The sequence below is a fragment of the Notamacropus eugenii genome, chromosome 7 (genome assembly GCF_028372415.1).
Source record: "Notamacropus eugenii isolate mMacEug1 chromosome 7, mMacEug1.pri_v2, whole genome shotgun sequence".
NCBI classification, from domain to species: domain Eukaryota; kingdom Metazoa; phylum Chordata; class Mammalia; order Diprotodontia; family Macropodidae; genus Notamacropus; species Notamacropus eugenii.
Genome location: NC_092878.1, coordinates 151,372,155 through 151,391,213, shown reverse-complemented (window position 1 = coordinate 151,391,213; position 19,059 = coordinate 151,372,155). Strand labels below are relative to the sequence as shown.

The window sequence follows — 19,059 nt, the reverse complement described above, 5'->3', positions numbered from 1 at the left end:
CTGAGTTCAAAACTGGCTTCAGATACTTCCTAGCTGTGTGACCCTGGACAAGTCACCTCGCCCTGTTTGCCTCAGTTTTCTCACCTGCAAAATGGGTTGGAGAAGGAAATAGCAAACCACTCTAGTATCTTTGCCAAGAAAATGCCATAGATGGTATGGTCAATGGGGTCATGAAGAGTCTGAAACCACTGTATAACAACCAGATGCATCATATTGCAAGGTTCTGGAACTCGGTCATTTCAAAGTGGAGAAGCAAAGTTCAGGATTTCCAGTTTTCCTATTCCTCCACATTCAGTCACTCCTTCAGAGCCATTACCTTAACTCTTATTTTATTACTGGCATGTTTTAGCTTTCCTTTCAGTTGTGCTAAGCTCCTCCTCCATTGCTGTCTACACAAAGCTTATCATATACCCAAGGTCAAGATTGTCCAGTAACAGCCTTAATGTCATTTAAGGAGGAGAAAGTTTCTCTAGGAGAGTGGTGCCAAATGAAATAGTAACCTTTTAGTCCATCTCAAAAGGATTCAGAAGTTCGTTGTTCAGTCATATCCAAATCTTCCACCTCACGGACCATATTGTTTGTGGGATTTCCTTGGCAAAGGTACTGGAGTGGTTTGCCATTTCCTTCTCCAGATCATTTTACAGATGAGGAAATTGAGACAGACAGGGTTAAGTAACTTGCCCAGAGCCATACAGCTAGTAAGTGGCTGAGGCCAAATTTGAACCTGTCTTCCATTGAGTCACCTAGCTCACTCATGATTCAGAAATACCAGTGTTTAATAAGAGAATAGAAAGGCAAAGGATGTACAGGTGTGTGCCATCAATTAATAAAAAGATCAGCCCTTCAGGCCTGTGGTTATAATAATGACAATGGTTCATATTTCTATATTGTGATTTTTTTTTAATTTTTAAATTTTATACGCTTCTCAGTTCCAATGTCTTGTGCCTCTCAGGTTAAAATTAAGCCAGTTTCCATGTGGTCTAGTGAAGGGAAAGGGGGTGCTGGTTTTCTCCTCAGTGTATGTTCAATAAAGCAAGGGTAATGACTAGATCTCTCCAGTGGAAGAAGTGGGGGCTTAGGAAGGGTAGACACCCCTAAGTTCCAAGTTGGGGACTAGAGGAGATTCCCTTTGCTTTTCACTTTTGCCTTAAACCTTAAAACCTCCAAATCTTGCCAGAGAGTACACCTGAATGGTTACACCATTTTTACACTGAAGTCACTGAGTTAAAGAATATGTTGATATCGCTTGCAGAGTCTCATTGAATTGTTCATAGCTTGTCTCTACTTCCTCATCCCCTGCAACGGATGTTGTACTTAAGCTGTAATTATCTTCAACAGAGGCTTTCTGCAAATGCTTATCATAGACACTGGGGCAGCTAGGTGGTACAGTGGATAGCGTGCCAGGCCTGGAGTCAAAAAGACATCTTCCTGAGTTCAAATCTGGCCTCAGACAATTACTTGTTAGCTGTGTGATCCTGAGTCAGTCGTATAACCCTGTTTACCTCAGTTCCTTATCTGTAAAATGAGTTAGAGAAGGAAATGGCAAACACTCCAGTATCCTTGCCAAGAAAACCCCCAATGGAGTCACGAAGAGTCTGAAATGACTGAACAACTTCCTGAATCCAATTTTCTATTCACCATGCCTCTAACTGCTGCAAAGAATGTAAGAAATGTAGTATACTGGAACAATAGGGACACTGGAACTATGAGTATGGGACAAAATATAACTTATCTGGTTATAGACAGAAGATGAGAGTGTGTTTACTAATCAGAAGCTACTAATCATAAGGTTATTTTCTGAGAGGACACCAGTCCCAACCCAGGAAAATAAGAGATGAGAAAGGTCAGATTTCAGTTTCGTTTGAAGCTAGAAGTGAGGAATTTTAGAGTTTCTGAGTGTCTAGCTGAGCAGTAGACCAGCTCAGAAGCAGAGGATCAGAGTAGCCGCTGTTGACCAACTTGCTTGGCTGGCCTTGACTGGCACTTTGTGTCTGGTGAGGTGTTAGTCAAATGCTGCATGAATTAACTCATCTTAGAAACAGAAGCTATGCTGTTCAAGGAATTGTTGTAAACGGTTCCCAAGGACACTAAAGTTTAGAGTCCAGAGATGTGTTACTCCAAATACCTGAGTTTTCCTCCCCTATGTTCCTTATTGGCCAGTTTCTGTGTGTCTACTGTCCACAGATACTGAGTCGCATGGGTTAGAGAATGTGACCTAGGTTTATGTAATTTTTACGTATTTACTATTCTCATGCTTGCTTTAACATGTAAGCATTTGTAATCCAATTGTTTCTTTTTCATCACTCTTAAGTAAATGGTTGTATTTAAAATCTAAAGGATTTAAAATGACCTGAGAAGGTCATTCTTAGCTGCACGGTGGAGCCATTTCCTCCTCCAGCTCATTTTACAGATGAGGAAACTGATGTGAACAGGCTAAAGTGACTTGCCCAAGTGCCTGAGACCAAATCTGAATTCAGGTTTTCCTGGCACTCTATCTATCCACTGTGCCATCCAGCCACATCCTCCTAGGTACACATATAAAACTCAAACAAGGCCACGTAATTACCACAAAAAATTGTATTCACTAATGACACCTTATGACCTACTGGATGTGTGACCCTGGACAAGTCATATTTAACACCTTAGTGCCCTAGACTCCTCTTAAGTCTATAAATTGCAAGGGAGCTGCTCATCAGCATTGGCACAAGAGGTTTCCGCTGCCCAAAGTTCTTTAAATGAATGAAATCAGAGATCCAAACAAAACAAAACCTATGCATATAAAATACCAAATATAATGTCATGGGGTTATTATGTTGCCTCATGTTTCAAAAAAGCCCTTACTAATTCCTGTCTCATTTTTACTATAACAAATCTGAAAGACAAAGGACTAACATTGCAATATATCTGACTGATGCCAAAAGACTGGGAAGTGATTCTTTAAACAGGGCAGAATTCAGAAGTGTTTCTTTAGAGGAAGATTCATACAGGTATTTTTGAGGATGCTTTGAGCGGAAGCAGCACATCAAAACTGAAGGTTTCACCAGACTACCAAAAGCAGGGTCCATGACACATAAAAAGCTAAGAACTCTCAGTGTAGACAAGAGTAGACCTAGATTTCAAAGTTAGTGTGAAAAAAATCTGGAAGCTTTGGTTCACTGCACACTCAACAGGAGTTAACAAAGTGATATGTCAGCAAAAACAAAAGCTCCCAAATCCAACCCATGAACCTAACCGGGGCTGTATTCGTTGGAGGCATGACATGCAGGATGAGCAAAATGCTAGCCCTGCTGAACTCCAATCTGGTCTCTGTTCTAGTTCAATACATCTTTAATACTGTTAGGTCTTGCAAACTCCTTTTTAGAAGGGACACTATACAGTCAGAGGGTGTCCACAGAAAAGCGAAAGGTTTTGGGGTCATGCCACATGAGAACTGAGAAGACATGGGGGCAGATGTCATGGCTGTCTTCCGAAGAGCTCTTAACGTGGATGAATGGCCAGATTTACCTATTCTGCCTGGTCATAAGAGAAATGGGGGACGTACAGTCAAATTTATGCTTGAAGTAAAGACAACGTTTCTAAACTTCTCCAAAACCCCATCAAGCACTGGGCTGCTTTTCCCTCTACGTAGCATCTCTGGGCAGTTGCCAGATGGCTATCAGCATTAGCAATGCTGCAGAAAAGATTCTTGGTTGGGTATGTGGCCACCTAGATGGCTTCCAAAGGTCTTTCCAGTACAGACTTCAAGCACTCCAATCACTAAACACTCATTTGGGAAGAACACAGACACCAGGGGCCTGGTTTTCCTTGAGCTACCAAACAAGGATCAGAGAAGCTACCTCTCCTTCCTCCTCTGGAGAGGTGAAAGGGTGTGGGAGGTGTCCACAGGTATGGAATATTGCATAGCTGTCAGGGTTTTTCAATGTATTGGCCAGTTTTGTTGAATTTTTCTCTTCCCCCTTTAAAAAACAAACTCTATTATAAGAGATGGCTCTCTGGGACTGGGAAGGGGGAGGTACGCAAGAGGAAATGCAGGCGATGTAAAAATAAACGCTAAAAATGAAAATATGCATTTTTTAAAAAGGATTTGAAGGGAAAAAAATTCCCTTTCTCAATAAAGTAGGGCTCATGAAAAAGAAGCAGAATAAAGAGATTCAAGACAATTATGTACAATTCGCTTTATTTTTTTTTTAAAGCAAGATGTTCACCAATTATTTCCTTACTCATATTAAAAAATTATTTAACTCTTTGGCATGAATTATTGTAGTCTGCCCAAATGTGTGTAAGTCAGTCACCAGACACATCGGGCAAACACAAGGCAGTTTTTCAAGTTAGGGCTTACACCTGCATTGTCATCAGCACCACATTATCCTGCGCCGACCAAAGAAATAGATGTCCATTGGACAAATACATTATTTTTTTAAATAAATTTTTACAGATATTGGTAATTTTCCATCTCCAAGATAAAAATACTTTTAACTAGTGCAACATTCTGTGTAGTTAGTATGGGTGTCCTCTCCATGGTGATGATTAAACAGGCACAGTGCCCAGCTGTCAGGATGGGGAGGATCTGGGCGGGCTGGCTGGCACCTGAGGTCTCTTCCAGCTTGGAGGTTCTGTGAGTCTACACCTTCCAACGTCTGGAGCTCCCATTCCTGATGTCAACAAGAATCCCTTGCTATTTCAAAGCAATGCTGCAAAAGTGGTGCTTTGTCACCCCCAGGTGACAGTTACTTCATCAGCTTCTTCCTCTTTTTCAGAAGTGCATCCCGCAGAGCCAACTGGAGGATTGTACAAAAAAAACCCAAGTTAATCCAGTATGTCTCCTCTTTGTTAGACTCCAATATAATGTAATCAATTAGATTATTACAGAATTTTCCCTAATGCAACTTACATAGAGATAGAAAGCAATAAACCCATTCGGTACACAGCTCTTCTGGAAATGGGCATTGTGCCTATCTCTCCCTGCTGTAAACCAGGGAGATCTGGCACCTGCATGGACACCCATCTGGCTAATGCTGACATTTACCAGTAGCTGGGTATCTTCCATTAGCCAGGAGGACCAAACTCCAGATCATTCTCCTTCTCTCCTCAACATGCCTGGCTCTCCAGCTGTCTTTCCTCCCTGCCTCCTGTTCTCATGTTTGAGGCCATCAACATAGACACAGATGTTTCTGCAATCCTAAACTCATTCCTCCTCTCCCATGACCTCCTCACTACACATTGAGATGGTAATGCCCTCAATCTTGCCACTAATCAATCTTCCTTCTCCGAGGGAATCCCCTACATTGTGTAACTCCACTCTTCAGAGATCAATGCACAGTTCCTGGAATATTTCATGCGAATAACCCAGCTGTTCATTAAAAGCTGCCTGTACCCACCATGGGCAGCTGTGACACAGACTGGGGAGCCCTTCCTCCAGGACACTGCCTCTAACAGCCAGTGAAGGTATGAGTCCTTTTTTTTCAGAATCCTAAAATCCAAAGAGCTGAAAGGGACTTCAGAAATCACTTAATCCAACCCTTCAAGTCTCCAAGACACTACCCAGTAGAATAAGACCCAGAACTTGTCTCCTCGCTAGGCCTTGTGGCTTTTTCTAATCCTGCTGTACAAAACTGAATTTAAAGGCTGGCAAGGACGTGATTTTCAGAGGGGGACACCTTACTTCTCTGGGTAGAGCGTGGCCAGCTCCCAACCACGGACCCCAGCTTACCTGCTTTTCTCGGAAGGAACGCTTTGTTTTGGACCGGACATTATGGCTGTACCTCATCATCATGAAATTCTTCTGTTTTTTCTTTTCTTTGTTGGTAGAACTAGCAAATGGGTTTAGCTTGGTTTTCTTCCTCACAAATTCTTTCCTATCTGTCTTCCCAGCCTATCAGCACAATGCAAAAAGATTAATTTTTCTTTTAAAATAACAGAGCCCTCTTCTCTTTTCCTATTTATTTCACTCTTTGCCACATTTAGGTTGTTTTCCCCACATATTTAGAGATAACTTTCAATAGTGGTACAAACATTAAGATCTACAAGCAGCTTGGGGGGGGGGGGAGCAGGGGGAAAGGACAATGGATAAAGCCCTGGACAAGGGAGACGAGCTCAAATCCTGTCTCAGACACTTGCTAGCTGTGTGACTCTGGCCAAGTCACTTAACTTGTTTGTCTGCTTTTTTTATTTTTAAAATGAGCATAGTATTATACCTACCTCAGAGGGGTGGTTGTGAGGAGCACAGAGCTAATATACGTAAAGCACTTTGAAAACCTTAAACAGTTTTATAAATGTTAGAACCTAACACAGTGACTGCAAATGCCTAATGCTTCTTCATGCCTTCATAACTATTACAACCTAGGAAGGGATGTGACCTGATTTCTGCTGCTATCTGAGCCCCAGATTAGAAAAGGAATGGACCTCGGAGGTCACGTGCTCCAATCCCCTCATAGCACAGATATGTATCGAAGGCCTGGTGACATGCATGACTGCGCCAAGGCCCCAGAGGCAGTAAGCATGTGATCAAATCCAAAGCCTTGGTTTCCCATGCAATGCCCCCTCCACAGCCTTCCCAATGCCTCAATGCATCCAAAAACTGCCCCCTGATTTAAAAGGAGTGGGCCCTCACCATTGCCGTTGCCAGCCTCGTCTCTTTGTCAGACTTGGGTTTTTTATGGAGATGCTCGATGTCCCTCAAGGAAAGCAACTCGCCCCTGAAGGAAAAAAGACACCCCCATGAAAAAGGTCAGTGAAAACCCTGCAGTCTGCAATAAGGATGTGAGTCCTCTTCCCCTCAGGCACGGTACACCATGCTTTACCTCTCTTCCTCTTCACTGTCTATGTCAAAATTCTTCCTCTTCTGGGATTTCCCTGGGGCAGCATCCATTTCTTTCCTCAACTGGGCAAGGCGGATTTTCTGGAAGTCTTCTTGGGTTAGAACCCGACTGGTACTGACCGCAGCTGCCTTGGCCTTTCGCTCCTCCACTGGCACATTCTTCAGTTTCTCAGCCTTGTGGATAGATACACACACAGAAGCTCACCAACATGAATGGCAGCGAGATCTCTTCTGTACCGACAGACTGAGGTGCAGCAAGGTTAGCTTAACAACTTATAATGACTCAGAACAGAGAGTCTAGAGACTTACTATTTCCAGCTGCTCTTCGTTGGAGGAATGGTGCACCTGGACCCACTCACCATCCTCATCATCGCCCTCGCTGAGGCTGGCGCTTTCCCACCCTGGATAGAGAGGAATGTACTGTTACCACCACAGGCTCCTCCCGGGTGTCAAGGTCAACCAGGAAAAGCAAGTTGGTGAGAATAGAAGGCTCTCTCCAGCCACATAACAGGGGTCAAGATGTGACTCAGCTTATTTTAAGTGAACATATCTGCAATGGCATAAGGCTACACAATTCATCCAACCACAGTTTTATCTCATATCTTAAAACACATGTTGTTTAAGGAAAACAAATGTGAAAAAAAAAAAAACTTAAAGCCCGAGCCTAAGCCATCCTCAGCTGCGGGAGGGTTCATCTTCCCAATTCCCTGTCCCAGGTTCAGAGGAACAACTGGAGGGAACCCTCCACTGGCACAAGTTCTTCCACCTTCTGAAACCCTGTGTCCAGGGCTTTCGTGTTGAGGACCAGGGTGGAGTGCTGTTGGCAAGTTCAGGATAGACCTTCAGGGGAAACTGCTCTTTGAGACTGTGCTCATTATCACCCAGAATGGCTCTCCAGGGCTCCCCCGCTCCATGTTGCTGTCTCCATGAGATAAACAAGAGAACTACAGAATACAAGGGATATGTAACAAACACCCTCTAGGCTAACAATCTTTAAGACAATAAGACTGGCCAAATCACTAGGACAGGAGATGAGTAGATTGTCATGTAGACTTGCAGTTTCTGTCTATAAATACCCTGACCCTTGGATCAATAAACAGAGTTACCCTATCTTCTCCTGCCTGCCTGTGTGTCTTTCTTCTTCACTGCTGTCACCGAGCCATGTGGGGATGCAGGCCATCTGCCACAAATGGCACCTCAAACAAGGGACCTGACCCAGCAGGGGGACTCATCATTCGGTGATAGCGGCCCCCTTGGAAGGACCTACAAGTTGTGACAAAGCAACTAAGGCAAGGGGAAGCCTTGAAGAACCCCTGCGGAGGGCATTTCACTTTACCCGAGGATCACTCAGACACAGTAAAATCTCAGCCATTACAGCTCACAGGGAGAATTTACTGTGTTAGCACAATCAAAAAGCAGATTCTGTTCATAAGAAATCAGAGCTCACAGGTAAATAGCAAAAGTAAGGTTAACAATGGGACAGACACTTTTTAAGGACAGAAACACTCAGGTAGGGGCAGATGCAGCAAAGGAGGAAGGGGGAGAAGAGGTGGACTCCTGGTCAAAGGAAGCCTCAGCACCCCTGGAACCCTCGGCTCCCACAGAGCCACCATTCTATACTCCTCCAGAAACCCCAGATCCCAATAACCCAGGAGAAGTTGCAAGAGAATTCACCCCCCTGGATTTTAAATTTTTACAGGAATTAAAGCAAGGAGCAATCAGTTACGGACCAAGTAACCCTTCCATTCAGTCTCTCACATTCAGACAGCATCTCTCAGACAGCCCTGTGCCCCACTGATTGGTGTGGTTTAGATAAAGCCACTCTTGAAGGAGATTACTTCATGTGGAAATTTGAATTTCATAAAGTGTGTCTGGAAAAAGTAAAAGAAATCAAGCCACAGGTCTAATCTGTGCAGAGCATTTCTGACAACTTCTCTCAGTTTTCGAATTCTTCTTTGTCTGTGTATCTGTCTCTATACGTTGTGTGTGAGGTTTGTATGTTAATCTCTTTCCCATATTTTCTCTTTCCTTCCTCCTCGTCCCTTCTCTCTGATGACTAGCATCAGGGAGGAGAATGGGAGGAAGAAAAAGAGAAACGAATCTTGTATTGCTAAAGGCAGTTTCAGATAAGGTATACAAGGAAATAACGTATGGGCAGTTTCAAGGAAAGCATAAAAGTTTTAAAAATTGTTGGAAAGTTGTTGGCAAAACTCTCTCTCTCTCTTTCTACCTTCTAACCCTGGCCAGGTTGTGAAGGTGGAGAGAAAGACAAGAAGAAATCAGGGAAGCTTTTTTCCTCATATCAGAGAGGCAGGCTGACCAGCATTTTAATTATTTCATACCTCACCTAAAAGAAAAAGGTTTTTGTATAATGGGAAATAATCAAAAGTAGTTATTCTGGTCATATTTTAAGTGAAACATGTCACTCCTAACTGGATGTTTAAGACAGGTCAGAATTTGTTATGTTATCTGGCACTAAGGCAAATTGGAAAAATGCATAGATCTGAAAAAGAGACCCCTCAGCAGAGATAAAGCTTTTGAACTCTCCAGTGGAACAGAGGGGAGTTGCTGCCACTGGAAAGTTGTCCAGAAGTCTCCCTCGCTTCAGCTGATAGATTCAAAAGCCCTCTCTTTCAAAGAAGTTCTTAAGGAGTGGACAGAGAAGTAAAATTTACTTGAGTAAAGGTTATGTTAATATTTAATATAAATTTTAGACTTTAATAAGGGCCAAAGTTTGAATTAAGAAGAGTCTGGACCTAATAGTCTCCTTTGTTTAACTTAGGGGATACCTTTTGATGTCAAGCAAACAAATGGGACTTGCTTACCAGACCCTTCTTCTGGCATCTTAGTGATAAGGCCTGGGTTGTAACTTCAGCTTTTGTCAAACTCTGTTAAGGCCTGTTTAGGACAGGATGTCTGTTATCTGGGTGATGGGACCTTTTCCTTATCTTAATTCACAGAGACATGCTACAGAAAGAAGACACCACTTTGTTTGCAATGTGTTCATCTAAGAGAATTCCTTCCTCATGGCAAAATGTACTTAAGACAGTCAATTTCGGTACTAAGGCAGCCAGAACATTTCTGGCTCCATAATGCATTATGTTACCGTTTTCTTTAATAGGGAATTGATCAATTAATTAATTAAATCATAAAATGTATGCATTAGCCTGTTGCCTTTTCTTAACAAAGTTTTCAGGTCAACAGTTAGGACCATTAAGATTTTTTTTGCCCTGCAGTCCCAACTCATCCTCCAGCTAGGGCTACAATGAATTGTTGGGACTGCTAAAGATAACTCATTATTCCAGATTACATCAAAGGCAGAGAATGCTAAAGAATACTAGGGAATTTAATTTTATCCTCCCTGAGAGTAGGGGTTGGGCCACAGCAGTATGAGAGCACAAGCCAACCAGCCCCTACATTTGGTAAGCCCAGTCTTCTCTATTAATAATATTTATGTGATGGTTCGGAAATGTAATTAATGGCACCTAAGGGTCACTATCTGCGTTACTGTTGTGCTTCTAAATTGTAATAGTCTTGTACTGTAAACACTGAGTAACCCCTGCAATCCAGAAAGTGTCAGAGAAACCAATCTCTCATCTGAATTTTGTTGAAACTAAAAGATGTTGGGAAAATTGTGCAAAACCAGTTATGTTATTTTAAATTGTATCAGTCCTGCTAACCTTGCCTTATAATGCTTTGGGTTGTGTAATTGTATTTTCACCTTTGCCTGTTAAAAAAGTTTCAGTTAAAACAACTTGGCTCTCATTTATAAAAGTTGTAAGATTGTTATCTCAGTTACCTGGAGTTACTATTTTAATGCTAAACCTAAAATTGTTAACTGATTACTGTGTGCAGAAAGAAAGGAACTAAATGAAAACTTTATTTAGATTAGTTCTGCCCATTCAGAACAGTCCTCCTGTATGCTTGGGGGTTGGCAGGCTTAGGTGCAGTACCAATCTCCTTTATTTTGTAAAAATGCTAAGGCCCCTGGAAACCATCCCTGTGGGTACAGTCATCAACCCTGAGAAAGAAACTTGACTGGCTTATGCAAATTATAAACAATGAATAGGACTTGCTCAGAAGTTGTAACAAATGGAGAGGATTTTTGGCAATTGGCTTTTACATCTGGACAAGTTCTAAACTTGAAAAGGAAAGATCTTATGCATAAGAGTCCTGGTAAATCTTTACTGCTTACTGCATGTCCAAGAGAATAGGAATGACTATCTGGCTCTGAGCCGATGAGTGAATTTTGCTGTTTTAAGGCGAAAGACATCTGAGACCATAAATATTTTTGTTTTGAGTTTGAATTAAAACAGTATCTGATCTGAGAGAAATGCCACAGGCTACTCAAAGGGAATATTTCCGACCTGACTATTCCTGAGTCTGGCTATGAAACAGATACTGCATGATTGGAGAATTTTACTCTTACCTGAATTCAACCACAGTCAAGGATGTTTTATCCTGCTATATTTGCTATGTCACATGTCCCTGCTTTCTCTTTCTATAGCAAATTTCTATGATCAATAGCAAGTGACCAACAAAACATGAGTCCCTTTTGTGTAATCTTACTGGGAAATCTAATATGATTTTTATCTGAAATTAGAACATGTCCAGCCATCTAAGTACTCACCTAAGATGTCCCCATTGTTTAAAAGGATTTTATAAGCAGTGGTGTTTTTCTGTGATCAGTCTCTTACTGTGGTTAAGATTCTATTGAACCTTTTTGACTAAAGCATTTTGTGTTATCTAGGAATTCTGTGATAATTAAGAATTTGGTTCTAATACTTTGGGCATTCATATACAACTAAGTTTTAATGGATTTTAATTTTTAAGGTTTATTTTTGTTTCAAAGTGAGACGAGAACTACCATTTTAAAGGTTTTCAGCTAATTTTCTTTATAAAAATTTATTTTAGAAGAACTATTTTAAAACAATCTCTTGTAAAGCCTACTAAATTTTCATTTTCAAGACGGTGTAATTGATAAATTGATAAGTAATGATTTATAAAGCATAAAAGATCTTGCTGTTTTAATCTGAATTTGTAGTCATTCCATGGCCTAAGCAAAAGTTAAACTGAGTGTTTGAACTTATTAACAACCCTAATTTCTAAAAGTTTTTCTTCCAAAGTAAATATAATCAGAGAAGGAGAAACCAGCCTGTGAAACAACAATGTACATCTACTCAGTTGTAAGGTTCAAGTTTGAAATCTCTTCTGTTTAAGACAATACAGTTGTGCTAGTGAAGAGTGATAAACTTGTGAGCTATCTTGTCTATGGTGGAAATATAAAGGAGAGTGAAGCTGTCTGAATGATGGGGTTCAGACTCTGGCTACCTCCCTGAACTCCCCTTGAATTTTCCCACTTAATCTGGCCTTTCATATTCAAATCTGTTGCCCTTGGCCTAGCCTGGCCTTCCTTTGTCTGTTATGCCAGGGAAATTATCTTTTATTTATATTCCTTTTGTGCCTGTTTGATCTTTGTCTAGCCTCCAGGCCAGGTTTGTCTTTTCTGGAGTGCAAGCCATCAACTTCTAGATAACTGCTCAGGCTATGTACCCCTCGAATAGGACCCATCGAGGCAGGGACAGCTCTACATCCAATCTCAGTGGGAAGCAATTTCAGAGGCCGAGACCTTCATCCCTTACCCCAAAAGATCTTGGGTCCCCTCTCATATCCAACTGCCAGGGCCTATTTCAGAGGGAAACAGACAAGCAGACAGCTTGCTCACACTGACAGTTTTAGAAGCACAGCACTCCAACAACCAGTTTCATCAGTCAGCCTCCACGTGTCACAGGCAATTTCACATTACCAGAGAACAAGCAAGAAGTGTTGTAAAGTCTTGTCCACATTGCATTCCCTTTTGCCACCTCCATCAAATACATCTATCAATCCTCAAGGATGCAATCCTCTTGAAATATGGCAAATGGATGTCACACATGTCCCAGAATTTGGGAGGAATAAATACCTTCATGTGACTATAGACACATATTCAGGTGTGAATTGCCACCCCACTGACTGCGGAATCAACAAAATTTACTATTGATCATCTGTTTAGGTGTTTTGCAACTCTAGGTATTCCACAAATTATAAAAACAGTTAAGGGTCCAGCTTAAACTAGTCAAGCCTTTACTAAGTTCTGTTTGTCATACAGAATACAGCATAGAACTGGCATCCCATATAATCCTACTGGTCAAGCCACTGTAGAACGCAGCAATCGCAACATAAAAATTCTCCTCCAAAAACAAAGGGGGAGAAGAAGGCAAAAGAATAAGAAGAGTTGACATGGTGTTGTATACCATAAATTTCCTGACACCAGATAGAGAGAGGCTTATGCCTGCTCAAAAACAGTTTCAGAAAGGTAAAACACACCTCACTGATCGGAAAAAAGTGAAGGTGAAATTGGATGACCCAAACTGTTAAGGTGGGGGCAAGGGTATGCTTGCATTTCTACAGGAAATGGCAAAGAAACGATCTGGATACCAGAAAGAAACATCTGACCTCGGCCATACACTGGAGAAGATACGGATCATGGAAAAAGAAGAAGCCATGAACATCGGAGTGACAGGACAGTGAAGCCTCTCATTCTGCTTCTAGGCACTGCAGCAGAAGGAACTGATGGAGAGGGAGATAGCTGGCCTTCTCTATGTAATCCGCCTTGGATTAGGGCTAGGGCGGTGACATGGGGAGGGAAGATAGAGGAAGTAATTATGGTAGGATATGGGTCAAAGGTTTTTGAGGGAACAAATTGATATAGGTGGAAAAAAAATTTTTGCTTTTTATGATTGGGAAATAACACGCTTTAATTGTACTTATCACTGAATGGTTCTCACATAGCTAACACTAGCATTATTTCTGCAATTATGTGTCCCAGGCTTGCTTTAATGCCTACCAAAAGTAAAGGCAGGTGTCTGTCTGTGTCTGATCAAACTTTTAATCCGTTAATGTTGAAAGTGAGACAGAAAAGATGCACAAGCTGCATTATCTTAGGCAGCCTGGGCCTCCTCTGCATCAGCTGGTTTATCTGTACGTACCACTTCATGGATGCTTTAAGGGAAACTAACTGAAGCTGATGTTCTTGAGACAAGACTGTCCATGACATGTGACTATAGGGTCATTTCTGTTTGTGTTACTCCTGTCTATTATGATAGCTCTCTATATAATGGACTGAGATTAGAAATCATTTGAATGGGATATGGGGAACAGCAGTCTTGCTTTGGATATTGAAGATCTTAATCAGATTGCTAATAATATAGATCGGGCCTCCAAAGAAGCTGCAAGTGTGATTTGGGATTATTTTGCCAATACAAATCCCTTCTCGTCCCTGTCCCATTGGCTCATGTCTACATTACCTCTGTCCCTTTGTTTCTCTGTATTGGCCACCGATTCATAGGTGCCTTCTCTCTCATGGGGAAAGCTCTTCAAACCCAAGTACCTTATCTCCGGTTACAACAAAAGAAAGGGGGAACTGTTGAGGGATAGGATAGAGTGCTGTTGGCAAGTTCAGGATGGACCTTCAGGGGAAACTGTTCTTTGAGACTGTGCTCATTATCATCCAGAATGGCTCTCCAGGGCTCCCCCCCTCCGTGTTGCTGTCTCCATGAGATAAACAAGAGAACTACAGAACACAAGGAATATGTAAAATAGATGCCCTCTAGGTTAACAATCTTTTAAGACAATGAGACTGGCCAAATTACTAGGACAGGAGACTAGGGAGACTAGTAGATTGTCATGTAGACTTGCAGTTTCTGCCTATAAATACCCTGACCCTCGGATCAACAAACAGAGTTGCCCTATTTTCTCCTGCCTGCCCGTGTGTCTTTCTTCTTCACTGCTGTCACCAAGCCACATGGGGATGCAGGCCATCCGCCACACTTTTAGAGATGAAGTCAGACCCAGGTCAGGGTCCCCCAGCCAGCACATGTCAGAGGTGGGGCTCATACCCAGGGCTTCCTCCCCATAAGACTAGTTGTCTACACTCCACAAAGTGGCTCTGAAGCATCCTGGCACAACAGAAAGAGCAAGGTGCCTGCAGCCAGGACACCAGAGTTGGAATCCTGGCTCTGACTTTTACTTTGCCACCTAATTTCTCCGAGAGGTAGTTTCTTCCTCCTGAAGATGCAGATTTGGCTGATAGATATGGCACCTTCCAGGTATAAATCTCATAAAATACTTGATAAATGAACAAAAGAAAGATTCTTGATGTGAAAGAACTTCACATATGAGGCAATGAAGTCATAACTAGCACTTTGAGGTCCAAACCTTACCTAACCGGATTCTCCCACAATCCTGGGAGGGAGATACCGCTATTATCCTCATTTTACAGATAAGGAAATGGAAGGAAACTGAAGAAAGGTGAAATGCCTTGCCCAGCTAAGAAGCGTCTGTTTAAGGCAAAATTCCAACCCGAGTCCTCCTGACTCCAAATCTGACTTCATCCACTGTGCCACTGAGCTGACCCTTGGGAGTCAGGGTGCACAAGTGACCTGAAGAAAGAGACGTCCAGAGGCGCTCTCCTAAAACTGAAGTGGCAACTACTTAACCAACCGTGAATTTTGTCACTCTCCTAGAAAGATAAGAGGAGGGCCCTCCTACCCCATTGTACCTTTGGTTTTGAGCTTTCTATAGTCCACAAACGCAGAACCTATTTCTCCCAAGTGACCAAATGGTATGCTCTTGGGAACGAGAACTCTTAATCCAGACATACTTCTATTAGCACGGTGAGGACTGGGGACTGGAAGGAGGAAGACCTGGCTCCAAGTCTAGCTCAGCCATTTAATAGCTGTGGGATCTTGGGTCATGCAGCCTCTCTGTACCTCAAGTTCCTCATCTGTAAAATGAGGTGGGCTGGACATGTAACCTCTGAAGTCCCGACTCTAACTCCATGAGGCATACAAGGGTCTCACCACAAAGGTGACACAAGTGATTTCTGTACCAAGTAACAACAAAGCCACTAACCATCATCCTCTTCTTCATCTGCCTGCGTTTTCTCCACGTCAAGAACTTCAGCCCCTGGAATGTAATCTTTAGCATCTAACTCGCCGTATTCTTGAATTCTCGCTTCCACCGAAGCCTCTGTGGGTTTTCCCTAAAACATATAACGATCGTTAGGCATGGATGAAGCACTTTTGTACCTGCCCCCCAAAACTGCAAACTGAGGAGTTTTTGTTGTTTTTTTTCATTACAGATTTTACAGGTGAGGTAATTGAGGCAGGAAGAGAACAAAGAGAGCGCAGTCATGGAAATCCAGAGAAAGGAAGAGAAGGTGGTTAGCGGTGCTGCAGAGGTCACCACTCAAACCCGTGTTCAGACTAGTGAGCTGATTTCCAAACCACATGGGGAGGCATCTGAGATGCTGCACACAAGGGGGGGGGCAGTCTCACCTCACCTGTCTCATCTCATGCTACTTCCTGGCACACACACCAGAACAGTCCCTGTGCTCTGGGTCCCCCAGTTCCCCCCCCCCCTCACCCCCACAGCCACCCCGTCAGACACCACCATCACCAAGAATCCCTGATCCCTGAGGGGACAATGATGTTTCCTTACTGGATGATGCTCTGTGTAACTCTAATATACTGATTATTTTAGATTAGAGTCATTTATGACATACTCCATCTCTAGACTCTAAGGTCCATGAGGATCATGCCTCATGAAGAACAGCTGCTGAAAGAGGACTCAAGGTGCCCTTGGCTCCCAGCAGCACAGAACTCCAAAACCAAAAGCCATGATTTCCTCTCCCCACTCCAAAGGGCACATGACAACTAAAAGGTGAATTAGATGCCTCTTGTCATAGCTTCCTTTTCTTTTAACCCTTACCTTTCCTTTTTGGATGTATTCTTAAGAGAAAGAAAGCTATGCTTACACACAGACATATTTTTTCCATGATCACTAAAATTCAAATACAACTTTTAACACCATTTCGGAACTCATACTACCAGAAAACAAAACCAAAATCGAGTGCCCCCCGGGATTACTTACCCTGAATTTCTTCTGCAACATCTGTGGATTCAGGGTTCGGAAAAGCTGGATTAAGGTTCTGGCAGACATGGTCACATCTACAACACCAAAGATTCTCTAAGAAGTCACCGACATGCACCAGCAGATAAGGACAAAGAATAATTCCAGCGAGCACTTGTGAGGTACTGGACTAAGTGGCATACAAAGTTATCAACAAGAACCACCTTGTACTCAAGCAAAGCGGGCAACCTGGCCGGGCATTTGGTGCACAGAAAACGATAATCAACTCACTCTTGTCTTTATGGGATTTGTACTGGGCCAGATCCTGGAGAAGGTCATCGGTCATGGCCAGAGGGCATCGAGCTGTTATCTCTTTTATAGCATTGATTCTAAAGAAGGAAGAAAAATACGCGATGATTGGCATATAAGGTCCAAAGGCCAGCAAGGCACCATGAACCGTTCAGTCTTAATCTGTTACCAGAGAATCTTGGGGAGGCAGAGTATTCACCATCACAACCCCAAAAACCTCATTCTCATGGAAAATCACACCTCGCTAGGACTCTCCCTGGGACCCCTCTAAATAGAGGTGGAGAACCTCCATTTAAAGGGCCCAGTCCCACCATCTCCTCATTTCCCAGCTGGCTTTGGAATTTTTCACAATGTCTCTTCCTTCTTTACCCCTACCCCATTCCTCAACACACCCACCCTTCAGCTTCCTTTTCAGTATTACCTTCTCCAATCAGACTTCATGCTCTTTGGGCGTAGGAACTTTTTCACATGTAGAAGGTGCTTATTAAAAAATGTCTACTGATTGACTATGGTTTAACTGTCATTATCTGTGGGAGTCAGAGATGGAGACAGTCACTCCAGGAGGAGTATGTGAGAGTAGGAAAAGAGCTAAATACCATGCGGTGAGAGACTGAGACTGAAGAGTTAACTGTCTTTAACTACTACAGAGGGGACACCTTGTAGGTATCCTGAGGAGGATCCTGGAGAGTGCTGAGCCAGGGACACTCAGACGTCAGTACTTGTCCAAGGCCACACAACCAGTCTGTGTTGCCGTACAATCAGGAGGAACCCAGGCGTTCCTGATTCCCAGAGTGGTCCTCTCTGCCCACTGTTAGCACTCTCTGCTTCAGCGCTCCTGTATGACCCATGTCCAGGGGTTTCTCCGTACCCCTCCTGAGCGCTGAGCTATGGTCTTTGCTCTTTTCCACAGCTGACAACCCGCCCAAACGTTTAAATGTCTTTGTGTTACGATATCGTTAGTAACTCTGCTATCTGTTGAAGGCTATGAGACCAGGGTTTGATACAGAAAGAGAAGAGACAGGCTGTTTATGGCAAAGAAGCATTGCCTAGTTTTTATCAACTGAGCCAATTAATTATTGAGAAATGTTCCATTTTTAATACTTCATGAGGAAATGTCAGAACTTAGTCCTTGACTATCTTTGAATCTAATGCAAGAGAATAAAATAATGATTTAAGAAGCAAACTCCAGGATGAGAGTCTGGACTAGTTCTCCTGAGAACACCTGAGGCATCTGCACGACAAACCCACAGACTGGCCCAGGGCATCTGAAAACCCGGCCATTGGCTGGGGGAGAGGTTTCCCTAACCCTGCTGTCCACGAAGGTTCAGTCACTAAAAAAAAAAGAATCATTTGACCACAGACAGAAGACTGCACAAGGAAAAAAAGGAATCACAGGAAAATCTCCCTTTCCTGTCTTGCTCAACACTCCAGAATAAATGTACAAATTCTGTTTCAAACAAATCCTAGGCTGTTTAGTTGGGAGAACGAAGGCTGGTAAGTACTGAAGTACAGTGTCTGGTCACCATGACAGCCGATCACTGCATCCTTAGACAATTGTATAGCAGGGTAATTTGCCAAAACCACGTGCTACTTACCCAACAGTCATAACCTCCCCAGAGTTCTTGTCGGTGACAAAATTGTTGGCCACAGTCATTAGCAAGGACTTGATAATCTGCATTAGCAATGGTTGGAAAAAAATGATGAGAGCCAGGACCGCATGTATAGGAACACAAGTCTGAGTATCAGCACACAAATCATCACCAAGGTAAAACCAACTCAAGTCTCCAGGTTTGCGGTTAATTTCCCCCAAACCCACGACAGAACAAGAAGACCACGGGGGCTGCTGTCCTTCAGCATTAGGATTATAGTAGGACTCACAGATGGACAAACCAGTTTGACTTTCAACTAGAAAAGAAAGCCTGACTTCTAAAGAATTAGCGAGCCCTTTCCCTCTCCTGCTCAAGGTTACAAAGATGGAGACC

General features: G+C 42.7%; 1 protein-coding gene across 1 annotated transcript in view; it reads right to left on the bottom strand.

The window, feature by feature from the left end:
• Positions 1-4,160: 4,160 nt before the first annotated feature.
• The window catches only part of SDAD1 (SDA1 domain containing 1), a 30,125-nt gene continuing 15,226 nt past the window's right edge, over positions 4,161-19,059 (bottom strand). The window contains exons 14-22 of the mRNA XM_072624123.1: positions 18,673-18,749; positions 17,060-17,157; positions 16,790-16,866; positions 15,770-15,899; positions 7,127-7,218; positions 6,801-6,991; positions 6,611-6,695; positions 5,711-5,872; positions 4,161-4,778 (exon numbers count right to left, since the gene is read on the bottom strand). Coding sequence (XP_072480224.1) covers positions 4,728-4,778; positions 5,711-5,872; positions 6,611-6,695; positions 6,801-6,991; positions 7,127-7,218; positions 15,770-15,899; positions 16,790-16,866; positions 17,060-17,157; positions 18,673-18,749 — 963 coding nt within the window. The 3' untranslated portion in view covers positions 4,161-4,727. The remainder of the gene's footprint in view (positions 4,779-5,710; positions 5,873-6,610; positions 6,696-6,800; positions 6,992-7,126; positions 7,219-15,769; positions 15,900-16,789; positions 16,867-17,059; positions 17,158-18,672; positions 18,750-19,059) is intronic.